Here is a 25,104-nt window from a genome sequence, read left to right on the forward strand (position 1 = left end):
GTCAGCTTGAGACTGGACAGATTTGGGCGAGTCAACACTTGGGGGTGAGTAATGAGATTTGGTAGAGGGTCCAGAATCCATGGTGGGTATACTAGATGAGGCCGAAGGCGGGCGAACCACACTTGTCGAGACCAGAATGGGGCTATAGGGATCACCTTGCATCTCAACCAAAGAGCTTTCTTTAGAAATTGTGGGATCAGAGGGATGGGAGGATAAGCATAAAGAATTCCCGTGGGCCAATCGTGGATCAGAGCATCCCTTGGTGACTCCACCTCCATGGGAAGTAGGGCAAAATAGCTGCTGCACTTGGTGTTTGATGGGGATGCGAAAAGATCGGAGCAAGGCTGGCCCCAGTGGCTGATGATTACAGATGTCACCTCTGGGTTGAGGGACCAATCGTGGAGCATGAGGATGCATCTGCTCAATTTGTCCACAATCAGGATGGAGCTCCCCGGGATATGCATTGCAATCAGAAAGTGGTTGGAAGCTATCGCCCACTGCCAAATTCTCATGGCTTCTCGACATAGGGGGTAGGACTTGGTTCCTTCTTGCTTGTTGATGTACCAGACCACTGACATATTGCCTGACTGAATTACAATTGTCCCCGGAAGGGAGAGCCGAATGGAAGGCCTGCAATGCTAACACCACGGCTCTCAGTTCCAGAACACTGATATGCAGGTGGGCCTTTGAGGTGGGCCATGTGCCTTGGACAGTCCATCCCTGGAAATGCCCCCAATCAGGGAAGCATCCGTGGTCACAATTGCTACGGGCTGAGGGAGTTGAAATGGGTGATTCCAAAGATCTATGTCTGGCCTCATCCACCAAAGCAGGTGCTGTTTGCAGGAGTTGGTTATTCGAATCTGGTAATAGAGGGGATGACAGTTTGGGAACCATTGACACAGGAGGAGCCATTGCAGAATCTGCATATGTAGCTTTGGTAGAGGCACTACTGGAATTGACGCAGCCATAGAACCTACGGCCTGAACAACTTCCCTTGTTTGAGATAGAATCACCCGAAGTTGAAGCCACAATCGGTGGAGTTTGTGAACTGGGAGTGATACCAGACAAGACTGAGTAGTGAACACTGCTCCAATAAACTGTATTTGTTGTGTAGGGATAAGGTTTGAATTCTCCCAATGTATCGTTATTCCCAACAATTTTGCCAGAGAAAGAGAGAGAGAGTATAGTGCACCACTGTTACCAGAAGATGCTCTGTGGGGGCGTTAAGGAGCCAGTCGTCTAGATATGGAAACACCCATAATCCTTTTCGTCTCAAGTGAGCTGTTACCAATGTCATGCATTTCGTGAACACTCTAGGGGGCTGTACAGAGACTGAACGGCAGGGCAGGGAATTGGTAATGAATGGCTCCTAGCCGGAAGTGAAGCAGACTTCTGGAGCATTTGTCCATCTTGATGTGGTAATACGCATCCCGGAGATCTATAGAGCACATCCAATCGCCTTCTCTTAAAAAGGGAAGGATGGACTGAATCGTGAACATCCCGAATTTGGTTTGGGTGACAGACTTGTTTAAAATGCTAAGATCCAAAATGGGTCTCCAGTCCCCTGTCTTTTCTGGCACCAAAAAGAATCTCAAGTAAAATCCGGATCCACGCTGGTCTGGTGGGACTGGTTGGATGACTCTTTTTAAAACAGCTTTATAATCTCTGAAACTGCTTCTTCCCTTTGACTGGATGGAACTTCCGGAAGGTTTCTTGGTAATTTTGGCTGACAAGAAAGGGGAATGGTGTAGCCTCTGGTGATAATGTTCTGCACCCAATGATTGGTGGTGATAGATTGCCAGGCAGCTTGGTGCAGATGACTGCTTCCAGAGGTAAGCAATTGGGCCGCCCATCAGGAGCGCTGCTAAGGCTGTCCAGAGAAAAGAGTCCCTGGAGCCTTGGTTACGAGGACCCCCTCTGCCTCTATAGGGGCATCTTGTGGAATTGTTACACCCTCTGCCTCTGGAGTATCATCACCACGTGCGGCACGGAAAGAACCCTGAGATTTCTTAGGCCACATTTTCCCACTCCTCTGATTCCTGGAGAAGGTACGTTGAGGGTTGGAAAAACCATAGGCCTAAGGCAGACAGGATTTTTCCGTTTTGGTCGCACCTGGCTAGCGTGTCCTTCACTTTGAAGCCAAAAAGGGATGAAGCTTCGATGGGAGCATTCAGAAAGGAAGACTTGAAGGGATCCGCAAGGTCAGAAATGCGCATCCAGGCATGACGCCTCATGACAATGCCTGAACCTGCTGCTTTAGCCTCCCCTTCGGTCGTGTGTGACAGCAACCTCATGGACGAGTTGGATATTGATTCTAGGATTGTGAGCTGCGAGGCCACTTTGTCCCTGACCTCATCAGACAACTGTCCTGCAAAAGTTCCAGAGAGTTCTGAGATCAAATCCCTTTGAAGCCTCGTAAAATGTGCCAAATAATTCAGGGACCGTATAGCAAAGATCCCCGATGCAAAAACACGCTTCTCAAGTGTGTCCACCGCCCGGAACTCCCTGTTGGGCAGGTGGACAGCAGGACTTTCCTCAGCCAAGTCCTTTTTCGTGGCCACCGCCACCACCATAGCATCAACTGGTAACCCTTTGGACCAGTGCGGGTTCTCCTCAGGAGGGGAAAGAATTTTGTCTGGTCTCCAAGGGATCACCTAAATGGAATTAGGGTTCTTCCAAGCACACTGCATGACGAGCTTGTCGGTAGGTGGGGTCACCCAAGAGGTAGAAGGCGGGGTACGAAAAGCCAGCAGGAACACAGACTCCTTGGACAAACGGTTGGAGGGCTTCCAGTCACCTCTCTGCTTTAACATCTCCAGAATGTCTCCGAAGGAGACATCATCAGGAGGTGACCGTGGGGACCCATCACCACCATCGTAATCCATGTCTTCCATTAAGAACTCCTTGGGTGATTCCACGTGCTTCCTCTTGTAAGTCTTCTTTCGAGGGGGCTCCCCTCAGTGGGGGGTCTCTGAGGAGGACTCAGAAGAGTGGGTAGCCTGAACAGGAGAGTCCTGCGGCTTCTCTGCCCGGTGTCTCAGGGGGGTGGTGGTCTGTGACAACTGTAGCTCAGGGGGTGAAAACTGGGGTTCCAACATCAAGAGAGTGCTGCCAGAAGCACAAGCCCTTTTCATCACGTGGAAGGCAGGCCTGCCCGAAGAGGAATGGGAGCCCAGAACCGAGAAGGACAACCTCGGGACCGGGGTCACATCCCACTATGACGAACCCACCCCCAAGGATGGAGCCTCAAGCAGAATCAGCGCGGACACAGCCATCGGTGCCGAGGATGGAACCAAGGAGAGAGGTGAGTCCGCACCCCAGGTCAAAGCACCTGCCCCCAATCTCCAGATTGAGGAAGGACCGGTTCAGTGGGAACCGAAGACCAAAGGGACAAACTCGGAGCTGGAGTGAGATTCACCGTAGGCGCTGAGGTGATGGTTTCCAAGAAGGATGTCGGAGCAGAAGGCTTCAGAACCGAGATGGTTGAAGGAGTAGTGTAAGATGGAGTCCATGGATAAGGCAACACAAGTCTCTGCAGGTGGATGGGTCTTAGACAGTGAGGGAATCCCACTGGCTAACAACAGCTGGTCTAAAAGACGCACCACATTGTGTTCTGAAAGGCTCCTGGTAGATCTAGTGGATACTCCAGACAGAGAGTCAGGACGTTCGAGGAATGTGCCATACGCTTGGCCCAGAAACGGATCTATGGAGGGGGAGTATCGGGGTCCATGGTGCAAAGTCTGCCGGCACTGAAGTCTCTAGTTTTGACACGGGAAGTAAAGGGCTCAAATCCAGTGAGGTCAGTACAACGCTCGGTGCCGAAGTGGCACTTGGAGTCTAAATGGTCTGTTGCAAAATGGAAATGAATGGCTTAGTCGAAGGTGTGCCTGAGCCGAAGTGGCTACAGATGCTGAAGTCGAAATGGGCACAGTACAATTTATGATCGGTGCTAGAGGCAGGACCGGTGCCAAAACAGGCATTGGTATCGAAGGTTTTGAGATGGTCAGAGCCGAAGAAGACGGAACCGAAGAGACAGATTTATGCTCCAACGATGACTTAAGAGACCTTAGATTTCCCAGACTTGCTCCGATCACCTGATGGTAAAGAAATAACAGAATGGGATCTCTTTTTTGTCCTTAGAAGGAGGGGTTGCGGACCTCCATCACAGAAATGGCCTCTGAGAAGGGAAACTTGAGTAACTCTTTCAGAATGAGTTTATTTTTGCGCTCATTAAGAGTGCGTTGGCTGAAGTTCTGACAAATGTCACATGGAGGCTGCATCAAAAGGTGGGCCACTCCCAAACAGTACACACAGTCATCATGAGAATCACTGTTAGGTAATTTACCCTTACAAGACGTACACTGCTTAAAACCTGAAGTACCCTTCTTATCCGACATTTTGGTAAAAACCACCATAGGTCAACTGTATAATCCAACTACGATGAAGTTAACTCCGTTCAAAAAAATCACAAATATAACAATACACTGTATGAAGAGAAGAAAAGCGAAACACCTGAATAAAGGTTAAAGCTAACAGGATAAACAGAAGAAAATACCAACTATGGTATTGAAGAAATACCACCAGGGTAAGGGAAGAAGGGCCATGCCAACAATGGTACTTGAAAGTTTACCAACGGTAAGAATGGGTAGAGAGGAAAGAGAAGGGTTAGACAAAAGAAACTACACTAAAAATACTAATCACTTAAAAAAATATGAAGATCTCCAAAAATGTTTACACAAATATCAAAAAAGGTTTCACTTAGCTGAGAGCTCGGCTGAAACGCGGCTATACAGCTACATGGCAAGCGAGATCTGAGAAAACAGGGAGAAGGGCATTCTGGGTAGAGACTTAGCTCGAGAGTTTTTTTTTTTTGGCTGGCGAGAGCTTGGTATTAGGCCGACTCGGTTCCGAGGGCTTGATGAAAGGAAAGAAGATGAACAACATCAGATTATATATTTCCAGGATTAGATTAGATTTCACTGTGTACCCCCAGGGGTTCAGACTGTATAAATTCCTGAATGTCTACAGGAGGGCTCCTTCTTGCACAATGAGTTGCTGGAACTCTTTGACCGTACAGATTTTAATTTGATGCATTTGCTCATCAGGAACAATCTCAGGATCCTTAGCAAGTTAGAGACGGACATCGAGGCGTTACAGGATGTTATTGTACAAGATCAGTTGCTCCCTACCATGGAGGGTGTGTATCGTAGTGTTTTTCATCATGTGAAGCAGCAGAAGTGATTGTATAAGATCTGTTTCTCCCTACCCTGGAGGATGTGTAACGTAGTGTTGTTCATCATGCGAAGCAGCACTGTGAAGTTATTTGTAAGCCGAAGGAGAAGTTGATGAGGGATAAATTAGATTATGGTGCTAAGCAAGATTATCCTGTTTTGCCCTTGACCAGTCGATCCTTGAAGACAAAAAGTCAATCACTGTCTGGCAAGTCGCTTGTGTAATGACCAGTAAATTGGCCATCAGGTTTTTCAACCGGAGGGGTAGCAAGGGGTACTGTTTTTATTTAACTTTGAGGAGTTTAGGATTTATAATTACAGTAGCTTGATTGTTACTGGTTATGGTAGCTTGTGTTTGAAAAGTTTTAGCTTTATACTGTCAAAGAAATCTGATGAAATAGCTGCAATTTTAGAATTAAAACTTTACACAAGAAAATTATTATGGAGAATAGAAATGGTGAAACTGATGTGTTTTTGAGAAGGAGTACGTTTAATCCTCCATTGTTACCTTCAGTGAACCTTTTTAACTAACTTTGCATGATGGATATTAAAGGATTCTAAAAGTTTTAATGAAACATCATATAATCTAACGGTTGAAAAGAAACTGCTCCTGGAAATAAGTAATAATAAGGACATGCGTATTAGGATTATGAAATCTGATAAGGGTGGGGAAGGTATTATTAGGGGCAATCTTTTATGTAATGGTAAAATGATAAATTATTTATGTGATGATAATTATTTTATTTCTGTATGAAGAAATTAAGTTATCACCACCTATAAGAGGCTTGATTAATTTTTGGAAGACATTTTTTGATTACAGTTTTACTCCAAAATTGATGTTTTTCCGTAAGGTTAAAAACCCTTTGGCTCTACCTGTGCTTGGCATTCCGAAGGTAGACACGTCTGTCCTGGAAGATCTAAGACTGAGCTTCTAACTAAACACGTGGATGGCAATTTGAAAAGTTTTTTAATGACAAGCTCCATGTTTTGTTAGAATCTTGGCATTTAAGACATTTGGGGCAATGTAAATATACCAGTAATGTACCTTTACTAATATCGCAGTTGATATACATTACTTTTATGCTTATTATTTAATATACTGTTCACTTAAAATACTGTAAAAATGTCATATATTGTTACTACTTAACTGAGAACAGTTTGCCTTTGTTAGGGCTCATTAGAGCTTAGCAAGCAAATGGAATGTTTCTTGTAATCACGTAAGCTTGGAAGGAAGTTACGTACTTTGTACTTGCTTGAAATGTCTCTGAGACAAGCCTGCTGAAAGTAAACACACAAACCATGTCAAGACTGAAGCATATGAGAAAGTTTAAAGCTATCTTCCCATATGTAAACCTCTTGTATGTTTACTCCTTTCAGCCTTGGAAACGTGTGTTTTTGTTTTATCACAACTTGAGAAAGCTTTGAACTTTGTAAGAACCAATCTATTTTTTTGTAAATTTTAAGATAATAAAAGGCATGCATCTGTGCATACAGTTGAATCTTATTGTTTTGAGATATTACAGTATCATGACACTTTTTAATAAATAATATGTTTGCATCCAGAATCTGACAGTCTGTGTTTTAATTTATTTAATTTATTTTATATTTGCTGACCGGGATTGTCCGACTGAGATGAAGAGCCCTTTTTCAGAGGAGGCCTGGGGCGAAATGCTTCAACATATACAATTTTTATTATAAATTAGCATTAAATAGCAATGTTACAGGATTATTACAAGGCACTGAGTAGCAATACAATGTTATACAGTGTCAGTAATCAGGAATAGCATAACTATTTCAAGATGTGTAAAAAGAAATATGTCATTAAGATGAATATAGTGTTTGGGGTAAGTGGTTACAAAAGCCCAGTTTTATCATGATGTAGTTGCATGAAGGCAAGACAATTACAATCGAATGTTTTCTCTGAGGTGATTTGCTTAATAGATTTTAGAAGACAGTAGAAAGAGTAGTCAAGGAAGAGTAGAGAGAGCTAGTGAGAAGAGCGAGTTAAGGGTAGAAAGTAGATTAAGGTATGAGAAGTAGGGGATGTTAAGGAGGGAGAGTGCAGTGGCAGGACCAGTGACTTTTAAAGTGCTCTTTGGTGGCTGTCTTAAATTGTTTAGGATGTGTAAGGGTCCTGATTCCTAGTGGGAGCCTATTCCAGGCAATAGTGGGGTGATAGCTGTACATGTTGTGTCCAAATTTAGACTTGAGTTTGTAGATTTGTAGTAGTTCTTGGTTAGAGCTTCGGAGAGGTCTGGAGGGAGAATAATGGGAGATGAGAGGGGATAGTGCTGGGCAGTAGGAAGCCTGGTACAGGATAGAATGGATGATCTGGAGCTGAGAGAGAATAATGGGAGATGAGAGGGGGTAGTGCTGGGCAGTAGGAAGGCTGGTGTAGGACAGAATGGATGATCTGGAGCTGAGGTAGAATAATGGGAGATGAGAGGGGATAGTGCTGGGCAGTAGGAAGGCTGGTGTAGGACAGAATGGATGATCTGGAGCTGAGGTAGAATAATGTGAGATGAGAGGGGATAGTGCTGGGCAGTAGGAAGGCTGGTGTAGGACAGAATGGATGATCTGGAGCTGAGGTAGAATAATGGGAGATGAGAGAGGATAGTGCCGGGCAGTAGGAAGGCTGGTATATGACAGAATGGATGATCTGGAGCTGACAGAGAATAATGTGAGATGAGAGGGGATAGTGCTGGGCAGTAGGAAGGGTGGTGTAGGATAGAATGGATGTTCTGGAGCTGAGGTAGAATAATGGGAGATGAGAGGGGATAGTGCCGGGCAGTAGGAAGGCTGGTGTAGGACAGAATGGATGATCTGGAGCTGAGAGAGAATAATGGGAGATGAGAGGGGATAGTGCTGGGCAGTAGGAAGGCTGGTGTAGGACAGAATGGATGATCTGGAGCTGACAGAGAATAATGTGAGATGAGAGGGGATAGTGCCGGGCAGTAGGAAGGCTGGTATAGGACAGAATGGATGATCTGGAGCTGAGGTAGAATAATGGGAGATGAGAGGGGATAGTGCCGGGCAGTAGGAAGGCTGGTATAGGACAGAATGGATGATCTGGAGCTGAGGTAGAATAATGGGAGATGAGAGGGGGTAGTGCTGGGCAGTAGGAAGGCTGGGGTAGGATAGAATGGATGTTCTGGAGCTGAGAGAGAATAATGGGAGATGAGAGGGGATAGTGCTGGGCAGTAGGAAGGCTGGTGTAGGATAGAATGGATGATCTGGAGCTGAGGTAGAATAATGTGAGATGAGAGGGGATAGTGCTGGGCAGTAGGAAGGCTGGTGTAGGACAGAATGGATGATCTGGAGCTGAGGTAGAATAATGGGAGATGAGAGGGGATAGTGCCGGGCAGTAGGAAGGCTGGTATAGGATAGAATGGATGATCTGGAGCTGAGGTAGAATAATGTGAGATGAGAGGGGATAGTGCTGGGCAGTAGGAAGGCTGGTATAGGATAGAATGGATGATCTGGAGCTGAGAGAGAAGAAGCTGGTGGGGTAATTCAAGCCAGTTTAGGTATTTTAGAGAGAGACAGTGATGAACTGAATAGCTGCATGATATTATCTGCTAACAAGTATTCCTTTTCAGTACTGATGTCAAGGATTTGTCTTAGGTAGTTCCACAACACACACGTCTTTGATGGTTTATGGAGGCCTCAATGGCTGGTACTACACTGCCCCATGGGAAAATTAAAGTAATTTCAACATTTATGGAAATGGTTTTACAAAATAATTTTGTTTACTCTGAAGAAAATATTATAAGGAGACCACGGGGTTAGCAATGGAGGCCTTCTGTGCACCTATGTTCGCCAATATTATTTTATGGTAGTGGGAGGTTAATTATATTTTTGCCTCCGAATACAAGAAATTCATACACGGATATTTCCACTATTTAGATTACATCTTGGTGCTATGGAAAGGTAGTCACGAATATTTCCACTATTTAGATTATATCTTAGTGATATAGAAAGGTAGTCACGGACATTTCCCCTATTTAGATTATATCTTGGTGCTATGAAAAGGTAGTCACGGATATTTCCGCTATTTAGATTATACCATAGTGATATGGAAAGGTAGTCACGGATATTTCCACTATTTAGATTACATCTTGGTGCTATGGAAAAGTAGTCACGGATATTTCCACTATTTAGATTATATCTTAGTGATATGGAAAGGTAGTCACGGATATTTCCACTATTTAGATTATATCTTGGTGCTATGGAAAGGTAGTAAGGACAGTTAAAGATTGTATCGATAGTATTACTTCTTTTTTTTTTGTATTTTACCTATGAAATGGAAGATAATTATTGTAATTATTTAGATGTTTCTATTTATAATAACAGAAATGATGGAAGATTTCAATCAAGGATTTTTAGGAGAAAGTACAGTTTTGTACCTACCATAAATGTAGACAGTACGTCCAGGGTACCTTGCCCCAGATGTCAGAAGACCCAAAATGCACCAAAAACATGTACAATATATACAGTAAAATATACACAAAATATAAGCATGTAAACTCACCTACACAACCACCCTGAAACTTTATGGTAGGTACAAAACTGTACTATGTTCGCTGGCAAATTATAAAGTAGCAGGAGCTGACAACATGCCTTGTAAAACATAAGTTGCCACCCCTTAGAAATGGTGGCAGTAGCCTAGTGGAATGAGGCCTAATCCCAGCTGGAACCTCTTTGCCATGATGGGAATAACAAAATGCAATGCAAAAAGCCAATCCACCTAGAAATAGTTTGTAGAAACAAGTAACTGCTGAGACTGCCTAAAAAAACGAGGCAAATGAATAGTTTGGTTTAAAGCCACACTAGAAACCACCTTAGGATACCCTGTCCTTATGGAAAATCAAAGTAATAGCCAACAGAAAAGCAGTCTTCCATGACAAATATTGGGGGTCTATATTCTTTAATCATAGTGAGCTGAAATTGCTGCAGCATGAATCTTTATGGAAACCTTTGTCCAATAATTCAGTAAGATATTGAAGAGCCACACTCAAATTAAATCTCTTCCATTTTTCAATCACATTTAAAACTTGTTGAGGAAGCTGAGACCTACCATGCTTCAACACAGAATATGCCAAGCTGTGAGATGAAGAGATGGAAGCTTGACATTGAGCAGATGACCGTCCTTCTGAGATAACAGATGAGGAATCAGAGGTGAGCTATCAAAATCATCCTTGGCCTGTCCTGTCTGACCTTTAGTAATACCTTTGGAAGAAGAGGTAGAGGTGGAAATAGACATGAAGGTTTTTCCAACTGAACATCCACTTTCAAGCTGTGTGATGTGCAATACTTTGGCAGCTGGTGGTTTAGTGGAACAGATCTATGTCTGGAGTTCCCCATGACACTGTCAATTTTTGAAATACATGAAGATCCAGTTTCCAGGATCCATGATTTGTCTGCTTAATACATCTGCTAGGAGCAGAAACCTGAAGAGTCAGTTGCTCTCCCATAGAATCATTGCTTGCCTGCATACCACATGACAGTTGTGTTGTCTGTCCCCTGGAAGTAAATGCAAACTGGACTGCTAACATCTCCTTCATGTTGATATGTAGATGCTGTAGTCTGGCAGGCCACTTGTCTTGTATCCACTTTCCATTTAGATGAGCTCCCAAGCAGTGTTGTTTAGGTGACATTCCTGAGCCCACCACAAGAATTCCTTGAAGGCAAGGTATTATTTGAATGACAGTGTCCAAATCTTGGTGAGATACCATTGCAGCTTCCTCATATGCAGTTTGGCATTGGGAAGCACCAGAATACAAGATGCCATGAACCCTAATGCTTGAAGGACTGTCCTTGCAGTCAGATAGTTGATGGAAGTAAAGTGACAGACCTTTTGAAAGGCCATCTGGGCTGCTGTATTCAGTCTCACACCCAGAAAGCACATGTCCACAGAATACCCTAGGCATCTTAGCACTGCTATGACATATTCCAGATGCTTTTCTTGAGCCAGAAGCTATCACTGGAGCCAGAGGCAATGCAGAGAACTGATAATGAAAATCTCCAGTTGAAACCGCAGATACTTTCTGCTTGAACTTGGGAATGTCCAGATAAGTGTTGAGGATATTCTGACACAGGGACTGGCTGAATAGCTTGGAGGAGGAACATCATGCCTTTGAAGGGGCATTGTTTTCTTTGAAAAGAGACACACTGGCAGCTGAAACCATAAGCAGGATATGTCCACCCCTTAGCAGGCCAACTGCACCTGCAAAAATCTTTAACAGTCTGCATAGAACACATCAGACTGTAAAGTCTTAACATGCTCAGCTAAATTCTGATCCTTCAACCATGCATGTCTAGTAGCAGCCACCCGAGGCCTGAACAGCATCAAAACCACACTGCAAAGAATGCTTACCCACTTGTTCAGACACATGAACCAATACCTTCCAAGCATCCACCTTAGATTTCAATTGTGAAAGGAGATAATTCTGATATTTCAGCATATGAAATTGACAATTCAACGCCCTCATGGCTCCTATCCAAAGCCCTTGCCTCTTTATCAGAGGGTACAGGATTTTTAACCACAGAAGCTTTAACACCTTTAGGCCCCTGAGAAACAGTTGGACTCTTAAACAAATACTTATGAGCTTGGGCACCCTATAATACCTATCAGGCTTAACAGGAGCAGGAGGCAAGGAATCAGGGTTCAGAGAAGCCTCTGCAAAACCCTCCACCACATTCAACACAGGAGGAATAGCTATTCTGGAGTCAGAGTAATCTTCTTCCCATTTAAAGTGCTCTCATGAAGAGTCTCTGAAAATGAAAACCTGTTCCACCTAGGCCTCTTATCAGGTGGGGGCATAGAACCTCTAATCAGAGTAATCAAATCTTCTGCCATTTTAAGCAGGAGAAGCCCTACAGAAGCTGAACTTGGCCTTCCTCTAAAAGCCTACCCTGAGAGGGCACATCCTGTAACAGTAAAGTATCTGCCTGAGACTTTGTTAAATCTAGCACAAGAGTTATTCACTTTTTCTGACATCGGTTAAATACTGAGGCAAGAAAAACTTAGCCAACTCTGTATTCAGTCTGAAATACTACACATTTTAAGTTGTTACCTTTATTTTACTAATCAGCACACATTATGGCAAAAATGAATTTGGTGATGTCTGGACTGACAACAGACGATGGTTTGTCTGAAAAGGTTATAAGATATATTGAAGGACATGGTTTTGAATATGAAATATCCTGTGTCATTGCTTAATACATTGGCTGGCTATGCTACAGGTAATATGTACAAATTACATTGGCCGATTTTAACGTTTCCTTATAATTTTGATGGTGGAAAGAAAAAGTACAGTTTTGTACCTACCATAAATGTAGATGTCCGAACTGGATAGCATCTGCAGTCATAACAAATGGGTTGTCCTGTCGTCAGGCAGCCCTTCGGTCGGCCGGATTCCAAAGTCCGGGTCCGGCTTCGGCTGATGTCGCACTTCACCCGACGTCATCTCTGCTGGTCTTTGGGTATAAAGGCATCAGCCGACGCCATTTTCCTCAGTGTTTCTTGCCCCAGATGCCAATTGCCCTCTTGGAAAGCTAAATTTTGGATAAATGCCAATGTTTCCAAAATAGTAGAAGGCAAACACAAAAAATAAACATGTATGTACATATATACAAACAAATACACCATAAGAGACCCCCAGCTAGCTATTAGGAGGGTAAATACCCTAGGAGTACCGCAGAGGGAAGGAGGAGGGTAATCCTGACTGCAGATGCTATCAAGTTCGGACATCTACATTTATGGTAGGTACAAAACTGTACTATGTCCTTCATGGATGCATCTGCAGTCATAACAAATGGGTAGAATACCATAGCCAAACTAGGGGAGGAGGAATAATAATTATGGTGTAGTCAGGATCCCTTGCAGAACAGCAGTGGCAAACCCTGCTCGGGATCTAGAATACAGAGGTAAATTATAATGCTTGGCAAATGTATGCACGGAGGTCCAAGTAGCCGCCTCAATAATGTCCTTGGTTGCCACTCCTCTTAAAAAAGCTGTTGTAGTGGCTGTAGCCCTTGTAGAATGAGGTCTTATGTTCTGTGGAATTGGTTTTCCATGGTAGGAGTAACAGAATCTTATGCAATTTCCTATCCATTTGGAGATTGTCTGTTTGGAAATTGCTTTTCCTTCCCTTCCTGTTGCATAGGCTACAAAGAGCTGGTCAGTTTTTCTGTTACCTTTGGTTCTGTCCAGGTAGTAGCGTAACTGTCTATGTACATCCAAGGTATGCATTATTCTTTCACCTCTGTTTTGTGGATTGGGAAAGAAGGTAGGTAGGTGGATTGCCTGGTTTAAAGACACTCTGGATACCACCTTAGGCATAAATGTAGGATTAGTTCTCATGGACACCCTAATCTTGATGGAAGATTAAGAAGGGTTGCACTGCCATGAAGGCCTGTAGTTCCGAAACCCTCCTTGCTGAAGTAATAGCCAGTAGGAAAGCAGTTTTCCATGACAGGTGTTGTAGATCTGCTGTTGCTGCTGGTTCGAACGGAGGGAGTGTCAACTTTTCTAGTACAAAATTCAAGTCCCATGCTGGTAATGGTGGTTTCCTGGGAGGTTTTACATTCTTGATTCCTCTGAGGAACTGCCTGAGTAGAGGATGTGAAAAGACAGGAGGATCAAAGCTGTATTCAGCTGAAATAGCTGATGCATGTATCTTGATGGAGGAATAGGACAGGCCTGTATGTAGAAGCTCTGCAAAGTACTCCAGAAAGCAATATCTATGTTCGACACATCTTTTCCTCTTTCAGTACTCCAAATGACGAACCTTTTCCATTTTCCTGCATAGTTCCTTCTTGTTGAAGGTCTGCGGGCTTCAAGGATAATGTCTTTAACCCTTTGTGAGAGGTCTGGGTTAGTTACTGCTATGTGATGTTCCAGGCAGTCAGTTGCAAGGTTTTTAGGTTTGGATGTATGATGTTGTAGTTGTTCTGAGTTAACATCAGAGGCATCAGGGGTATTGACCACATATTCTCCCGAGACATGCTCCTCAGCAATGGGTACCAGTGTTGTCTTGGCCAGTTTGGAGCTATCAGAATTATCCTTGGACGTTCCTCTTTGATTTTCAGTAGTACCTTGTGCATCAACGGAAGAGGTGGAAATGCATATGCTGTCAGGCCTTTCCAGCTGAAGGATAGAGAGTCCACCTTCCATGCAAGTGGGTGGAATGTCCTTGTGCAGAATTTTTTGAGCTGGTGATTTTGTGGGGAAGCGAATAGATCTATTTGTGGCATTCCCCATTTCTTTGTGATGGCCTTGAAGATGTCCGGGTGTAGCATCCATTCGTGAGCATCCGAGGTGGTTCTGCTTAAAATGTCTGCTAGGGTGTTCTCTTTTCCCGGTACAAATATTGCCTGTAACTGGATGTTGTAGCTGAGAGCCAGATTCCAAAGGCCAAAGTCATTCTGCATAGGGGGTAAGAATGATTGCCTCCCTGTTTGTTGATGTACCACATGACTGTGGTGTTGTCTGTCCTTATCATCAAATGGCCTTCTTTGAGGAATGGTCTGAATTTTAGGATTGCCAGTTTTACTGCCAGCATTTCTTTTTGGTTTATGTGCAGGTGCAGTTGGTCCTGAGTCCACAGTCCTTGTACGCATTTGTCCAGCATGTGTGCCCCCCATCCTAGGTCTGAGGCATCCTTTGTGATGGTTTGGTTTGCTGGAAAGTTGTGGAAGGGTAAGCCTGGGTTTGACTGGCATGCCCGAGCCCACCATAGGAACTCCTGTTTTAAGCATGGGATTAGTGGTATTTCTGTTTCTAAGCTGTGTCTGTGTTGAGACCATAAATTCTTTAGGTACCACTGTAACTTTCTCATATGCAGTCTGGCATGTGGGACCAAGATTATGCATGATGCCATGAAGCCCAAGGCCTGCAGAACTTTTCTTGCTGTTAGTTTGTTCTGCTTTGTTAATGCCAAGAAGTAAAGAGGGAGTTCTTTTTGTTTTTCTGCAGTTAGGAATGCCATCTGTTTTACTGTGTCCAATTCCGCGCCCAAGAAAGTTCTTGTCTGGGATGGTATCAGCCTTGACTTTTGTAAATTGACTGTGTATCCCAGGGCTTGTAGCAAGTAAAATGACCCTTTGTAAATCTGTTGTCAGCTTGCTTTTGTTGTCCGCTTGTAACAGGCAGTCGTCCAGATATGGATTAATTTGGATTCCCTGTACTCTGCAGTGAGCGATTACTGATGCCAGGCATTTTGTGAATACTCTGGGCGCAGTAGATAAGCCAAAGGGCAATGCTGAGAATTGATAATGCTCTGATCCTGCAAGAAATCTGAGGTATCTTCTGCAATTTGGTTGAATGGGGACGTGCAGGTATGCCTCCTTGAGATCTAGAGTTACCAGCCAACACTCCTTGCCCAGCATGGGAAGAAGTTGCTGTAGGGTCAGCATTTTGAATTTTGGGACAGTGATGTATGTGTTTAAGATGGACAGGTTGAGAATAGGTCTCCAATTTTTCTCTTTTCTTGGTACTAGGAAGAGTCTGGAGTAGAATCCTTTGCCCTGTTCTGTTATTGGCACCCTTTCCACAGCTCTCATCTTTATTAATTCCGCTATCTGGTGCAGGGCTTCTATTTTTTGATTTGGGGGCAGGTTTGGCATTCCTCTTTTTACTGGTAAAGTGTGGAAGTGGAACCGGTAGCCTTGGTCTATGCTTTGCAAAATCCACTTGTCTTTTGTAATATAGTGCCAATTTTTCGAGAATAAGGCTAACTTTCCGCCTAGTGGTGCTGCTATTTGCTTCCTGGTAGGCGGAGTCAGAGCCAAGTCACTGTGATTGTCCTGTTGCAGTGGCAGTGGTTGTGTCTGTGCCTCGGTTATTGCCTTGCCACTGTCGTCCTCTGTAGGCACCTCCTCTGGATTGATTTCTGCCCCTAGAGCGTCTGTTTCTGCCCCTTTGTGATCTTGTGGAGTCAGGAAAGGACCAATTTTTGGCAGGCCAGTTCCTGCTAAACCTTGGGGCTGAACCTGTAGGAAATCTTTAACTGTTTGTACAGATTTTGCCTTCTCTTCCATTTTCTTCATTACCTGCTGGGCAGGTTCCCCAAATAGACTGGCCTTATCCATAGGAGTATCCAATAGCTTAGCTTTAACATGATCCGGTAAGACCTGTTCTTTCAACCATGCATGCCTTCTTATCACTGTGCCAGTCATGGCTGATCTAAATGAAGCCTCCAGTGCATCATAGCCACATTTTAAAGAATGGTTACTAACCTGTTGGATGTTATTCACCATTTCTAATACATATTTCTTATCTAAAGATTCATCAGAGGACAGCTTTTTAATTAACTGATCAAGCATAAACTATTGGTATTGGATCATGTGAAACTGACAGTTTAAAGCTCTAGCTGAGAGAGTAGCAGAGGTGTAGACTTTTTTCCCCCATCTCTCTAAGGACCTGGATTCCCTTTCAGAGGGAATAGGGTTTTTTGCTGTGGTCGAGGCTACTGCCTTAGGCCCCTGGGATATAGTTTTGGGGTCTACAAGTGGGGCCTTGTATAGGTGGTGATGAGTGTCTGGCACCCTGTAAAATCTATCTGGTTTGGCAGGGGCTGGAGGTAAAGAATCAGGTGCAGTGCAGACATCATTAAATGCATCGTCCACAACAGATAGGACAGGAGGTATAGCTAAGGGCCTATGTTGTGGTAAGTGCAGAAAAGTCCTAAGCCTTTTTCTTGAATCTGAGAAATCTTGTCCCTGCCATTGGAATTGTTCTCTCATGGCATGTAAGGTTTCCCCAAAGGAGAATTCCTCTGGTGGAGAGGCAGCTGGAATGGATTCTTCAGCATCTGAATCTTCATAATTGGAAAAAGGAGCCTCTGGCTGGTGTGTAATGGCTGAGTCATCCGCAGAATCATCAGAGGACACAGGCTCGGGGGGCTCTGCTCTAGGTCTCTTTTCTGGGAGCTGAGAGGCCCTGTCTGGGTGAGATTGGGATCCACTAATTAAGGATATTAAATCTTCTGCCAGAGTAAGCATTTGTGAACTGGAAGTGGGCCTGAGTGAGGGTGGTTTAACAGGCACTGATTTAGCTGATTTGGCTGCTTTAGCCCTGGCAAAGGCCTTAATAGACATGGCTGCAGGAGGCCTAGCAGCACCACGTGCTGGGGTAGAGATATCCAAAGGGATGGTGTCTGATAGATCAGTAGGAGCCACAGTTGTAGGCAAAATTTCTGAGGCTGATTCAGGTAAGGTAGCAGGAGCCTCAGTAGTAGTCATGGATTCGGCTGAAGATTGACCGGTTTTCTCGGTTTCGGCCGAAACCGAGACACTCGCGGCTTGCTTAACCGTGGTTTCGGCCGAAACCGCGGACCACGAGTGTCGGTCTTTTTCTTTGCGTTTTTAACAATTTGGGTAGTCGGAGGATCCGACGGCATAATGTACGCAAAATCTGAGCCGAAAACTGTTCAGCAAACTCCGACCGGCGCCTAAGCGTTCGTCGGTTGAAGGAAGCACAGGCCGAACAGGCTGCTACGTCGTGGTCTGGGCCTAAGCAAGGCAAACAGTAAGAGTGGAAATCTTTATGAGGTATTTGTTTCCCACAAGTTAAACAGTTATTGACTTTTTCTGACATGGGCTGAGGCAAGAAAGAGTCCCCAACGGGGTACTTAGCTTTTTAGAAGTCTTCGAAGTAGTATTCGGTAGTAGTAATCTCTGGATCTGACCGACCGGCACTTGCGAACAGCTTCTGCTTCGGGCGCCACGCGGCAAGAAAGACTAAGGAAAATGGCGTCGGCTGATGCCTTTATACCCGAAGACCAGCAGAGATGACGTCGGGTGAAGTGCGACATCAGCCGAAGCCGGACCCGGACTTTGGAATCCGGCCGACCGAAGGGCTGCCTGACGACAGGACAACCCATTTGTTATGACTGCAGATGCATCCATGAAGGACATCTGGTAGCGATAGGAATAAATCTATGGTTTTGCTGTATAGTAATGGAAGCAGTCCTGTCAAATATATTCTTGACAAAAACTGGAAGGGGGTTTTCCAGACTTTTGACTTGACTTAATTTAACTCAAAAACCCATTACTTCTCTGTCTACAGTACAGTCTGTCATTCTTACTGCATATAATAATTGCACAAAATTCCTTCCTTGTTACAAATTTTGGCATATAAAACCGTTCATTCTATAGTACTGTAATTAGCTGTGTGAGTACTAATTCCTTCAATGATTTCCAAACGTTGGATGCATTTGATAAATTACATATAGCATCCATTTGTATATATTAACTCAGCTGCCTGTTTCTACAGTCATTAAAATGGCTACTGAACACTTATGTCTTGCCCTAATGTGATATGGGTGTAGGACAACTTATCAAGAACAAACTTAGTAAATATCTGAATTATCAGCTTTGCCCTCTACAACAATGACATGCACCAACGTTCTACATGGACCCCTGACCCTCTCGACAGGTTCCACTCTCTACAATCCTCCATCTAATACAAGCATCCTTTGAGGGTCATGCCACTTCTGGGGGGGGAGGGGTGAATATGAGGAGCTGGTTGCTGATGAACGAGCTTGTAACTTGTAGTTTAGGTCATTATACTATTCTCATGTCTGTGGCCTGAGTCATGGCCATAAAGGGCCTTGGGCCAGCCATCTTAGTTGCTTAACAGATGTTATCATGACAAAGCAAAGTTAGCAGAAGTGAAAGCAGCATCAAGAATTTCTGCAAATCCTTGAGCTGTGGACTACCTCAACATTTGACCCCTTTGTTAAACTGATTACTCACCATTACTCAGTTCTGGTATCTCCATTCAGGAAAAAAAAAGCCAGAGAGCATCAGAATGTTGCAGAACTGCAGATTTTTAATTTTATTATACAACTACTCAATCTCTGTCACCCACTTACTGAGGCACAGACCAGCAATGTTTCGTTGCACGTCTACACAAAGAATACATTTCCAAAGCAAAATGCAGTAAGTACAAAACTACATAGCTCACGTACCCAGTGACACTTCCTTAATAAGCTCTGCAGCAGCATGGCAACCCTGCACCAACATCCTCGTCCAAGAAGAGAGATCCCTCTGCATCTCCACTCTGAATAGGTGCATGTCGACTCCATGAGGGGAACCTGTTCTTGTGGCAAAGGTCAGCTCTGATCCAATGGAAGGAGACCCCCGTGTAGCGCCAGAGTGGACTAACCTGTAAAAAGACACACAAACTTAAAACACACACAGAACCTTCCTTCACATGTCATTTCTTAATAAATCTAGGAATTGTTCCTTTGACGGAATGACTAATTTCTTAGTAAATAAAACCCTGTTGGCTCAAGTTCTGCAGATGAAGCACTGTGTGATGAGCTGTATAACCTAACAAGACACACAAATAGAAAGGGCAAGCATCTCATAGAACACCAACAGATAGAGTTCTTAACACCTGTATTCACCAGCCTTCAGTATAAGATGGAAGAACTGTAACTAACCTTTCTGCACGACTACAGAACCTTCAGTATTAGACGGAAGCACCGTAACTAACCTTTCTGCACGACTACAGAACCTTTAGTATTAGACGGAAGCACTGTAACTAACCTTTCTGCACACCTACAGAACCCTTCAGTATTAGACAGAAGCACTGTAACTAACCTTTCTGCATGACTACAGAACCTTCAGTATTAGACGGAAGCACTGTAACTAACCTTTCTGCACAATTACAGAACCTTCAGTATTAGACGGAAGCACTATAACTAACCTTTCTGCACGACTACAGACCCTTCAGTATTAGACGGAAGCACTGTAACTAATCTTTCTGCACAATTACAGAACCTTCAGTATTAGACGGAAGCACTGTAACTAACCTTTCTGCACAATTACAGAACCTTCAGTATTAGACAGAAGCACTGTAACTAACCTTTCTGCACAATTACAGAACCTTCAGTATTAGACGGAAGCACTGTAACTAACCTTTCTGCATGACTACAGAACCTTCAGTATTAGACGGAAGCACTGTAACTAACCTTTCTGCACAATTACAGAACCTTCAGTATTAGACGGAAGCACTATAACTAACCTTTCTGCACGACTACAGACCCTTCAGTATTAGACGGAAGCACTGTAACTAACCTTTCTGCACAATTACAGAACCTTCAGTATTAGACGGAAGCACTGTAACTAACCTTTCTGCACAATTACAGAACCTTCAGTATTAGACGGAAGCACTGTAACTAACCTTTCTGCACATCTACAGAACCTTCAGTATTAGACGGAAGCACTGTAACTAACCTTTCTGCACATCTACAGAACCTTCAGTATTAGACAGAAGCACTGTAACTAACCTTTCTGCATGACTACAGAACCTTCAGTATTAGACGGAAGCACTGTAACTAACCTTTCTGCACGACTACAGAACCTTCAGTATTAGACGGAAGCACTGTAACTAACCTTTCTGCACGACTACAGAACCTTCAGTATTAGACGGAAGCCCTGTAACTAACCTTTCTGCATGACTACAGAACCTTCAGTATTAGACGGAAGCACTGTAACTAACCTTTCTGCACACCTACAGAACCCTTCAGTATTAGACGGAAGCACTGTAACTAACCTTTCTGCATGACTACAGAACCTTCAGTATTAGACTGAAGCACTGTAACTAACCTTTCTGCACATCTACAGAACCTTCAGTATTAGACGGAAGCACTGTAACTAACCTTTCTGCACATCTACAGAACCTTCAGTATTAGACGGAAGCACTGTAACTAACCTTTCTGCATGACTACAGAACCTTCAGTATTAGACGGAAGCACTGTAACTAACCTTTCTGCATGACTACAGAACCTTCAGTATTAGACGGAAGCACTGTAACTAACCTTTCTGCACGACTACAGAACGTTCAGTATTAGACAGAAGCACCGTAATTAACCTTTCTGCACATCTACAGAACCTTCAGTATTAGACGGAAGCACTGTAACTAACCTTTCTGCATGACTACAGAACCTTCAGTATTAGACGGAAGCACTGTAACTAACCTTTCTGCATGACTACAGAACCTTCAGTATTAGACGGAAGCACTGTAACTAACCTTTCTGCACGACTACAGAACGTTCAGTATTAGACAGAAGCACCGTAATTAACCTTTCTGCACATCTACAGAACCTTCAGTATTAGACGGAAGCACTGTAACTAACCTTTCTGCATGACTACAGAACCTTCAGTATTAGACGGAAGCACTGTAACTAACCTTTCTGCATGACTACAGAACCTTCAGTATTAGACGGAAGCACTGTAACTAACCTTTCTGCATGACTACAGAACCTTCAGTATTAGACGGAAGCACTGTAACTAACCTTTCTGCACATCTACAGAACCTTCAGTATTAGACAGAAGCACTGTAACTAACCTTTCTGCATGACTACAGAACCTTCAGTATTAGGCGAAGCACTGTAACTAACCTTTCTGCACGACTACAGAACCTTCAGTATTAGACGGAAGCACTGTAACTAACCTTTCTGCACATCTACAGAACCTTCAGTATTAGACGGAAGCACTGTAACTAACCTTTCTGCACGACTACAGAACCTTCAGTATTAGACGGAAGCACTGTAACTAACCTTTCTGCATGACTACAGAACCTTCAGTATTAGACGGAAGCACTGTAACTAACCTTTCTGCATGACTACAGAACCTTCAGTATTAGACAGAAGCACCGTAACTAACCTTTCTGCATGACTACAGAACCTTCAGTATTAGACGGAAGCACTGTAACTAACCTTTCTGCACAATTACAGAACCTTCAGTATTAGACGGAAGCACTATAAAGTACAGTTTTGTACCTACCATAAATGTAGATGTTAGTGTTCACCCTGCTGCAGTCATCACACTTGGGTTATCCTGTCGTCAGGCGGTCCCGCAGTCGGCCGGATTTCCAAAGTCTTGGTCCGACGTCGGTTGCTGTTGCCTCATCCCTGATGTCAGTGCGCCAGGGGTACATATACTGCAACCAACGCCATTTTCTTCAGTTTTTCTTGCCCCAGATGTCAGGTGCCCCCAAAAATGTGATCCAAATTAGTACAAAATGGTGAGAACACTGTACAAACACAAGATCCCTTCAGCTATACGCAAATACATCAGAAAGGCATAGCAGAGATTTAGCCAGAAGATCAGAGGAGGTTGGAGGGAGGGGTAACCTGGACTGTAGCAGGGTGAACACTCCAACATCAACATTTATGGTAGGTACAAAACTGTACTATGTTCGTGTTACCCTGCTGCAGTCACACTTGGGTTGAATCCCAAAGCTAAGGATGGGAGGTGGAATCAAACAGGGTTAGAAGAGGCTAGCAGGCCCTGCAAAACTGCAGTGGTAAAACCAGCTCTAGTCTTAGAGTAAAGTGGTAAGTGGTAGTGTTTGGTGAAGGTGTGTACTGAACTCCAAGTTGCAGCTTCCAGAATATCCTTGGTTGGCACCCCCCTGAGGAAGGCTGTAGATGTAGCTGCTGCCCTGGTGGAGTGGGGCCTTATGCTAGCAGGAACTGGTTTTCCATGATGGGTATAGCAGAACCGTATGCAATGGCCTATCCATTTAGAAATGGTTTGCTTGGATATGGCCCTGCCTTGAGAAGCTGTAGCGTACGATACAAAGAGCTGGTCAGTTTTTCTGAAAGCCTTAGTTTTATCCAAGTAGTAACGAAGCTGCCTGTGAATGTCCAAGGAATGCAGGAGTCTCTCACCTTTGTTCTGTGGATTGGGGAAGAAAGTGGGTAGGTGGATGGTTTGATTTAAAGCTACACTGGAAACCGCCTTAGGCATGAAGGAAGGATTAGTTCGTAGAGAAACTCTGTCTTGATGAAAAATGAGGAAAGGTTCCACTGCCATTAGTGCCTGTAATTCTGAGACTCTCCTAGCAGAAGTTATTGCCAGGAGCAGGGCAGTCTTCCAAGAAAGGAACTGAAGGTCTGCAGAGAAAGCTAGTTCAAAGGGAGGTAGCGTTAGTTTTTCCAGAACAAAGTTGAGGTCCCATGTTGGTGTAGGAGCTCTTCTAGGTGGTCTAATGTTTTTTGCCCCTCTGAGGAACTGCCTTAGAAGAGGATTTGAAAATAAAGGTGGATTCGTGTCGTAGTGAGCTGAAATAGCTGAAGCATGGATTTTAATTGAGGAGAAGGAAAGCCTTTTGTGCAACATCTCAGCTAAATACTGCAGAATGTGAGGCATATGAGGCTGAGTTGTGTCTTGGCCTTTAGCTTGGTTCCAAGCAGAAAACCTTTTCCAATTGCCCGAGTAAGCCTTCCTGGTGCTTGGTCTCCTGGCTTCCAGAATAACATCCAGTACTGCTTGTGAAAGAGGGGCTGGTTGGATGCTTAATTGATTTTCCATGCAGCCAGGTTTAAGGTTTTGAGCTGGCTGTGTAGAATCTGTTTGTTTTGCTGCGAGAGCAAATGAGGTATTTGAGGCAATATCCATGGTGGACTGTGAGCCATATTCTTCAATAGCGGGTACCAGTGCTGGTGTGGCCAGTCTGGGGTTATGAGAATCAGTCGAGGTTTCTCCTTTTTGACCTTCAGAAGAACCTTTGTGAGAAGAGGTAATGGAGGAAAGGCATATGCTGTCAGGTTTTTCCAACTGAAGAAGAGAGCGTCCACTTTCCAAGCTTGATGGTGGAATGTCCTTGTACAGAATTTTGTCAGTTGGTAGTTTTGAGGACTGGCAAACAGGTCTAGATTTGGAAGACCCCATTTTTGAGTCATTATTGTAAATATTTGTGGGTCTAGTTTCCACTCGTGGGGATCTTTGATGTTTCTGCTTAGGTCGTCTGCCAATGTGTTTTTCTGTCCTGGCAGGAATTGAGCTTGTAACTGGACTTGGTAGGCCAGAGCTGTGTTCCATAAGATTATTGCTTGCCTGCAAAGAGGGTAGGAATGTGTGCCCCCTTGTTTGTTTATGTACCACATTACTGTGGTGTTGTCCGTCTTTATTGCAAGTTGTCCTGGCTGTAGTAGATCCTTGAAGGCTGTCAGAGCTTTCTGTACAGCTAGCATTTCTTTTTGATTTATGTGCAGATTTCTTTGTTCTGCAGTCCATAGGCCTTGAATGCATTGCCCTGCCGTGTGTGCCCCCCAGGCATAGTCTGAAGCATCTGTTGTGATAGTTTGCCTGGTTGGGGGCAAGGTGAAAGGCTGACCCTTGCTGAGGTGACATGCCTGTGCCCACCATAGAAATTCCTGTTGAAGGCAGGGAATGAGAGATATCACTGTGTCCAAGCTGTGGCTGTGTTGAGACCATACGCTTTTTAGGTACCACTGTAATTTCCTCATATGCAGTTTTGCAAATGGTATTATCAGAATGCAAGATGCCATGAAGCCCAAAGCCTGCAGAATTTGTCTTGCAGTTAATTGGGTCTTTGTTGCCATTGTCTTGAAATATTGAGTCAGATGAAGTTGCTTGTCTGGTGTAAGATGAGCCTTCTGGGCCGTTAGTGTCCAAGCTGGCACCCAGGAATGTCATTTTTTGTGAGGGTACTAGTTTTGACTTCTTTTCGTTTACTGTGTACCCCAGACAATTTAGTAGATGCTTCACAAAAGCCAGATGATGTAAGAGAATGTCTTTTCTTTCTGCTCGGATGAGGCAGTCGTCCAGGTATGGATATATTTGAATTCCTCTTTGTCTGCAGTATGCAATTACTGGTGCCAGGCATTTTGTGAAAACTCTGGGCACAGTAGATAAGCCAAAGGGCAGTGCAGAGAATTGATAATGGGTTGAACCTGCAATGAAACAGAGGTATCTTCTGCAACTTTGTCTGATAGGGACATGCAGGTATGCCTCCTTGAGGTCCAACGTTACCAGCCAAGCTTCCTTGCCCAACATGGGAAGTAGCTGCTGTAGTGTTAGCATCTTGAATTTGGGTACTTGTGAGTAA

General features: G+C 44.0%; 1 protein-coding gene across 1 annotated transcript in view; it reads right to left on the reverse strand.

Moving 5' to 3' along the window:
* SNTB2 (syntrophin beta 2) overlaps positions 1–25,104 on the reverse strand; it is an 838,367-nt gene that overhangs the window by 164,897 nt on the left and 648,366 nt on the right. Inside the window, exon 5 of the mRNA XM_044082021.1 lies at positions 19,208–19,404. Coding sequence (XP_043937956.1) covers positions 19,208–19,404 — 197 coding nt within the window. The remainder of the gene's footprint in view (positions 1–19,207; positions 19,405–25,104) is intronic.

Source organism: Protopterus annectens, chromosome 8.part1 (assembly GCF_019279795.1).
Source record: "Protopterus annectens isolate FY-2018-M chromosome 8.part1, PAN1.0, whole genome shotgun sequence".
NCBI lineage: Eukaryota > Metazoa > Chordata > Ceratodontiformes > Protopteridae > Protopterus > Protopterus annectens.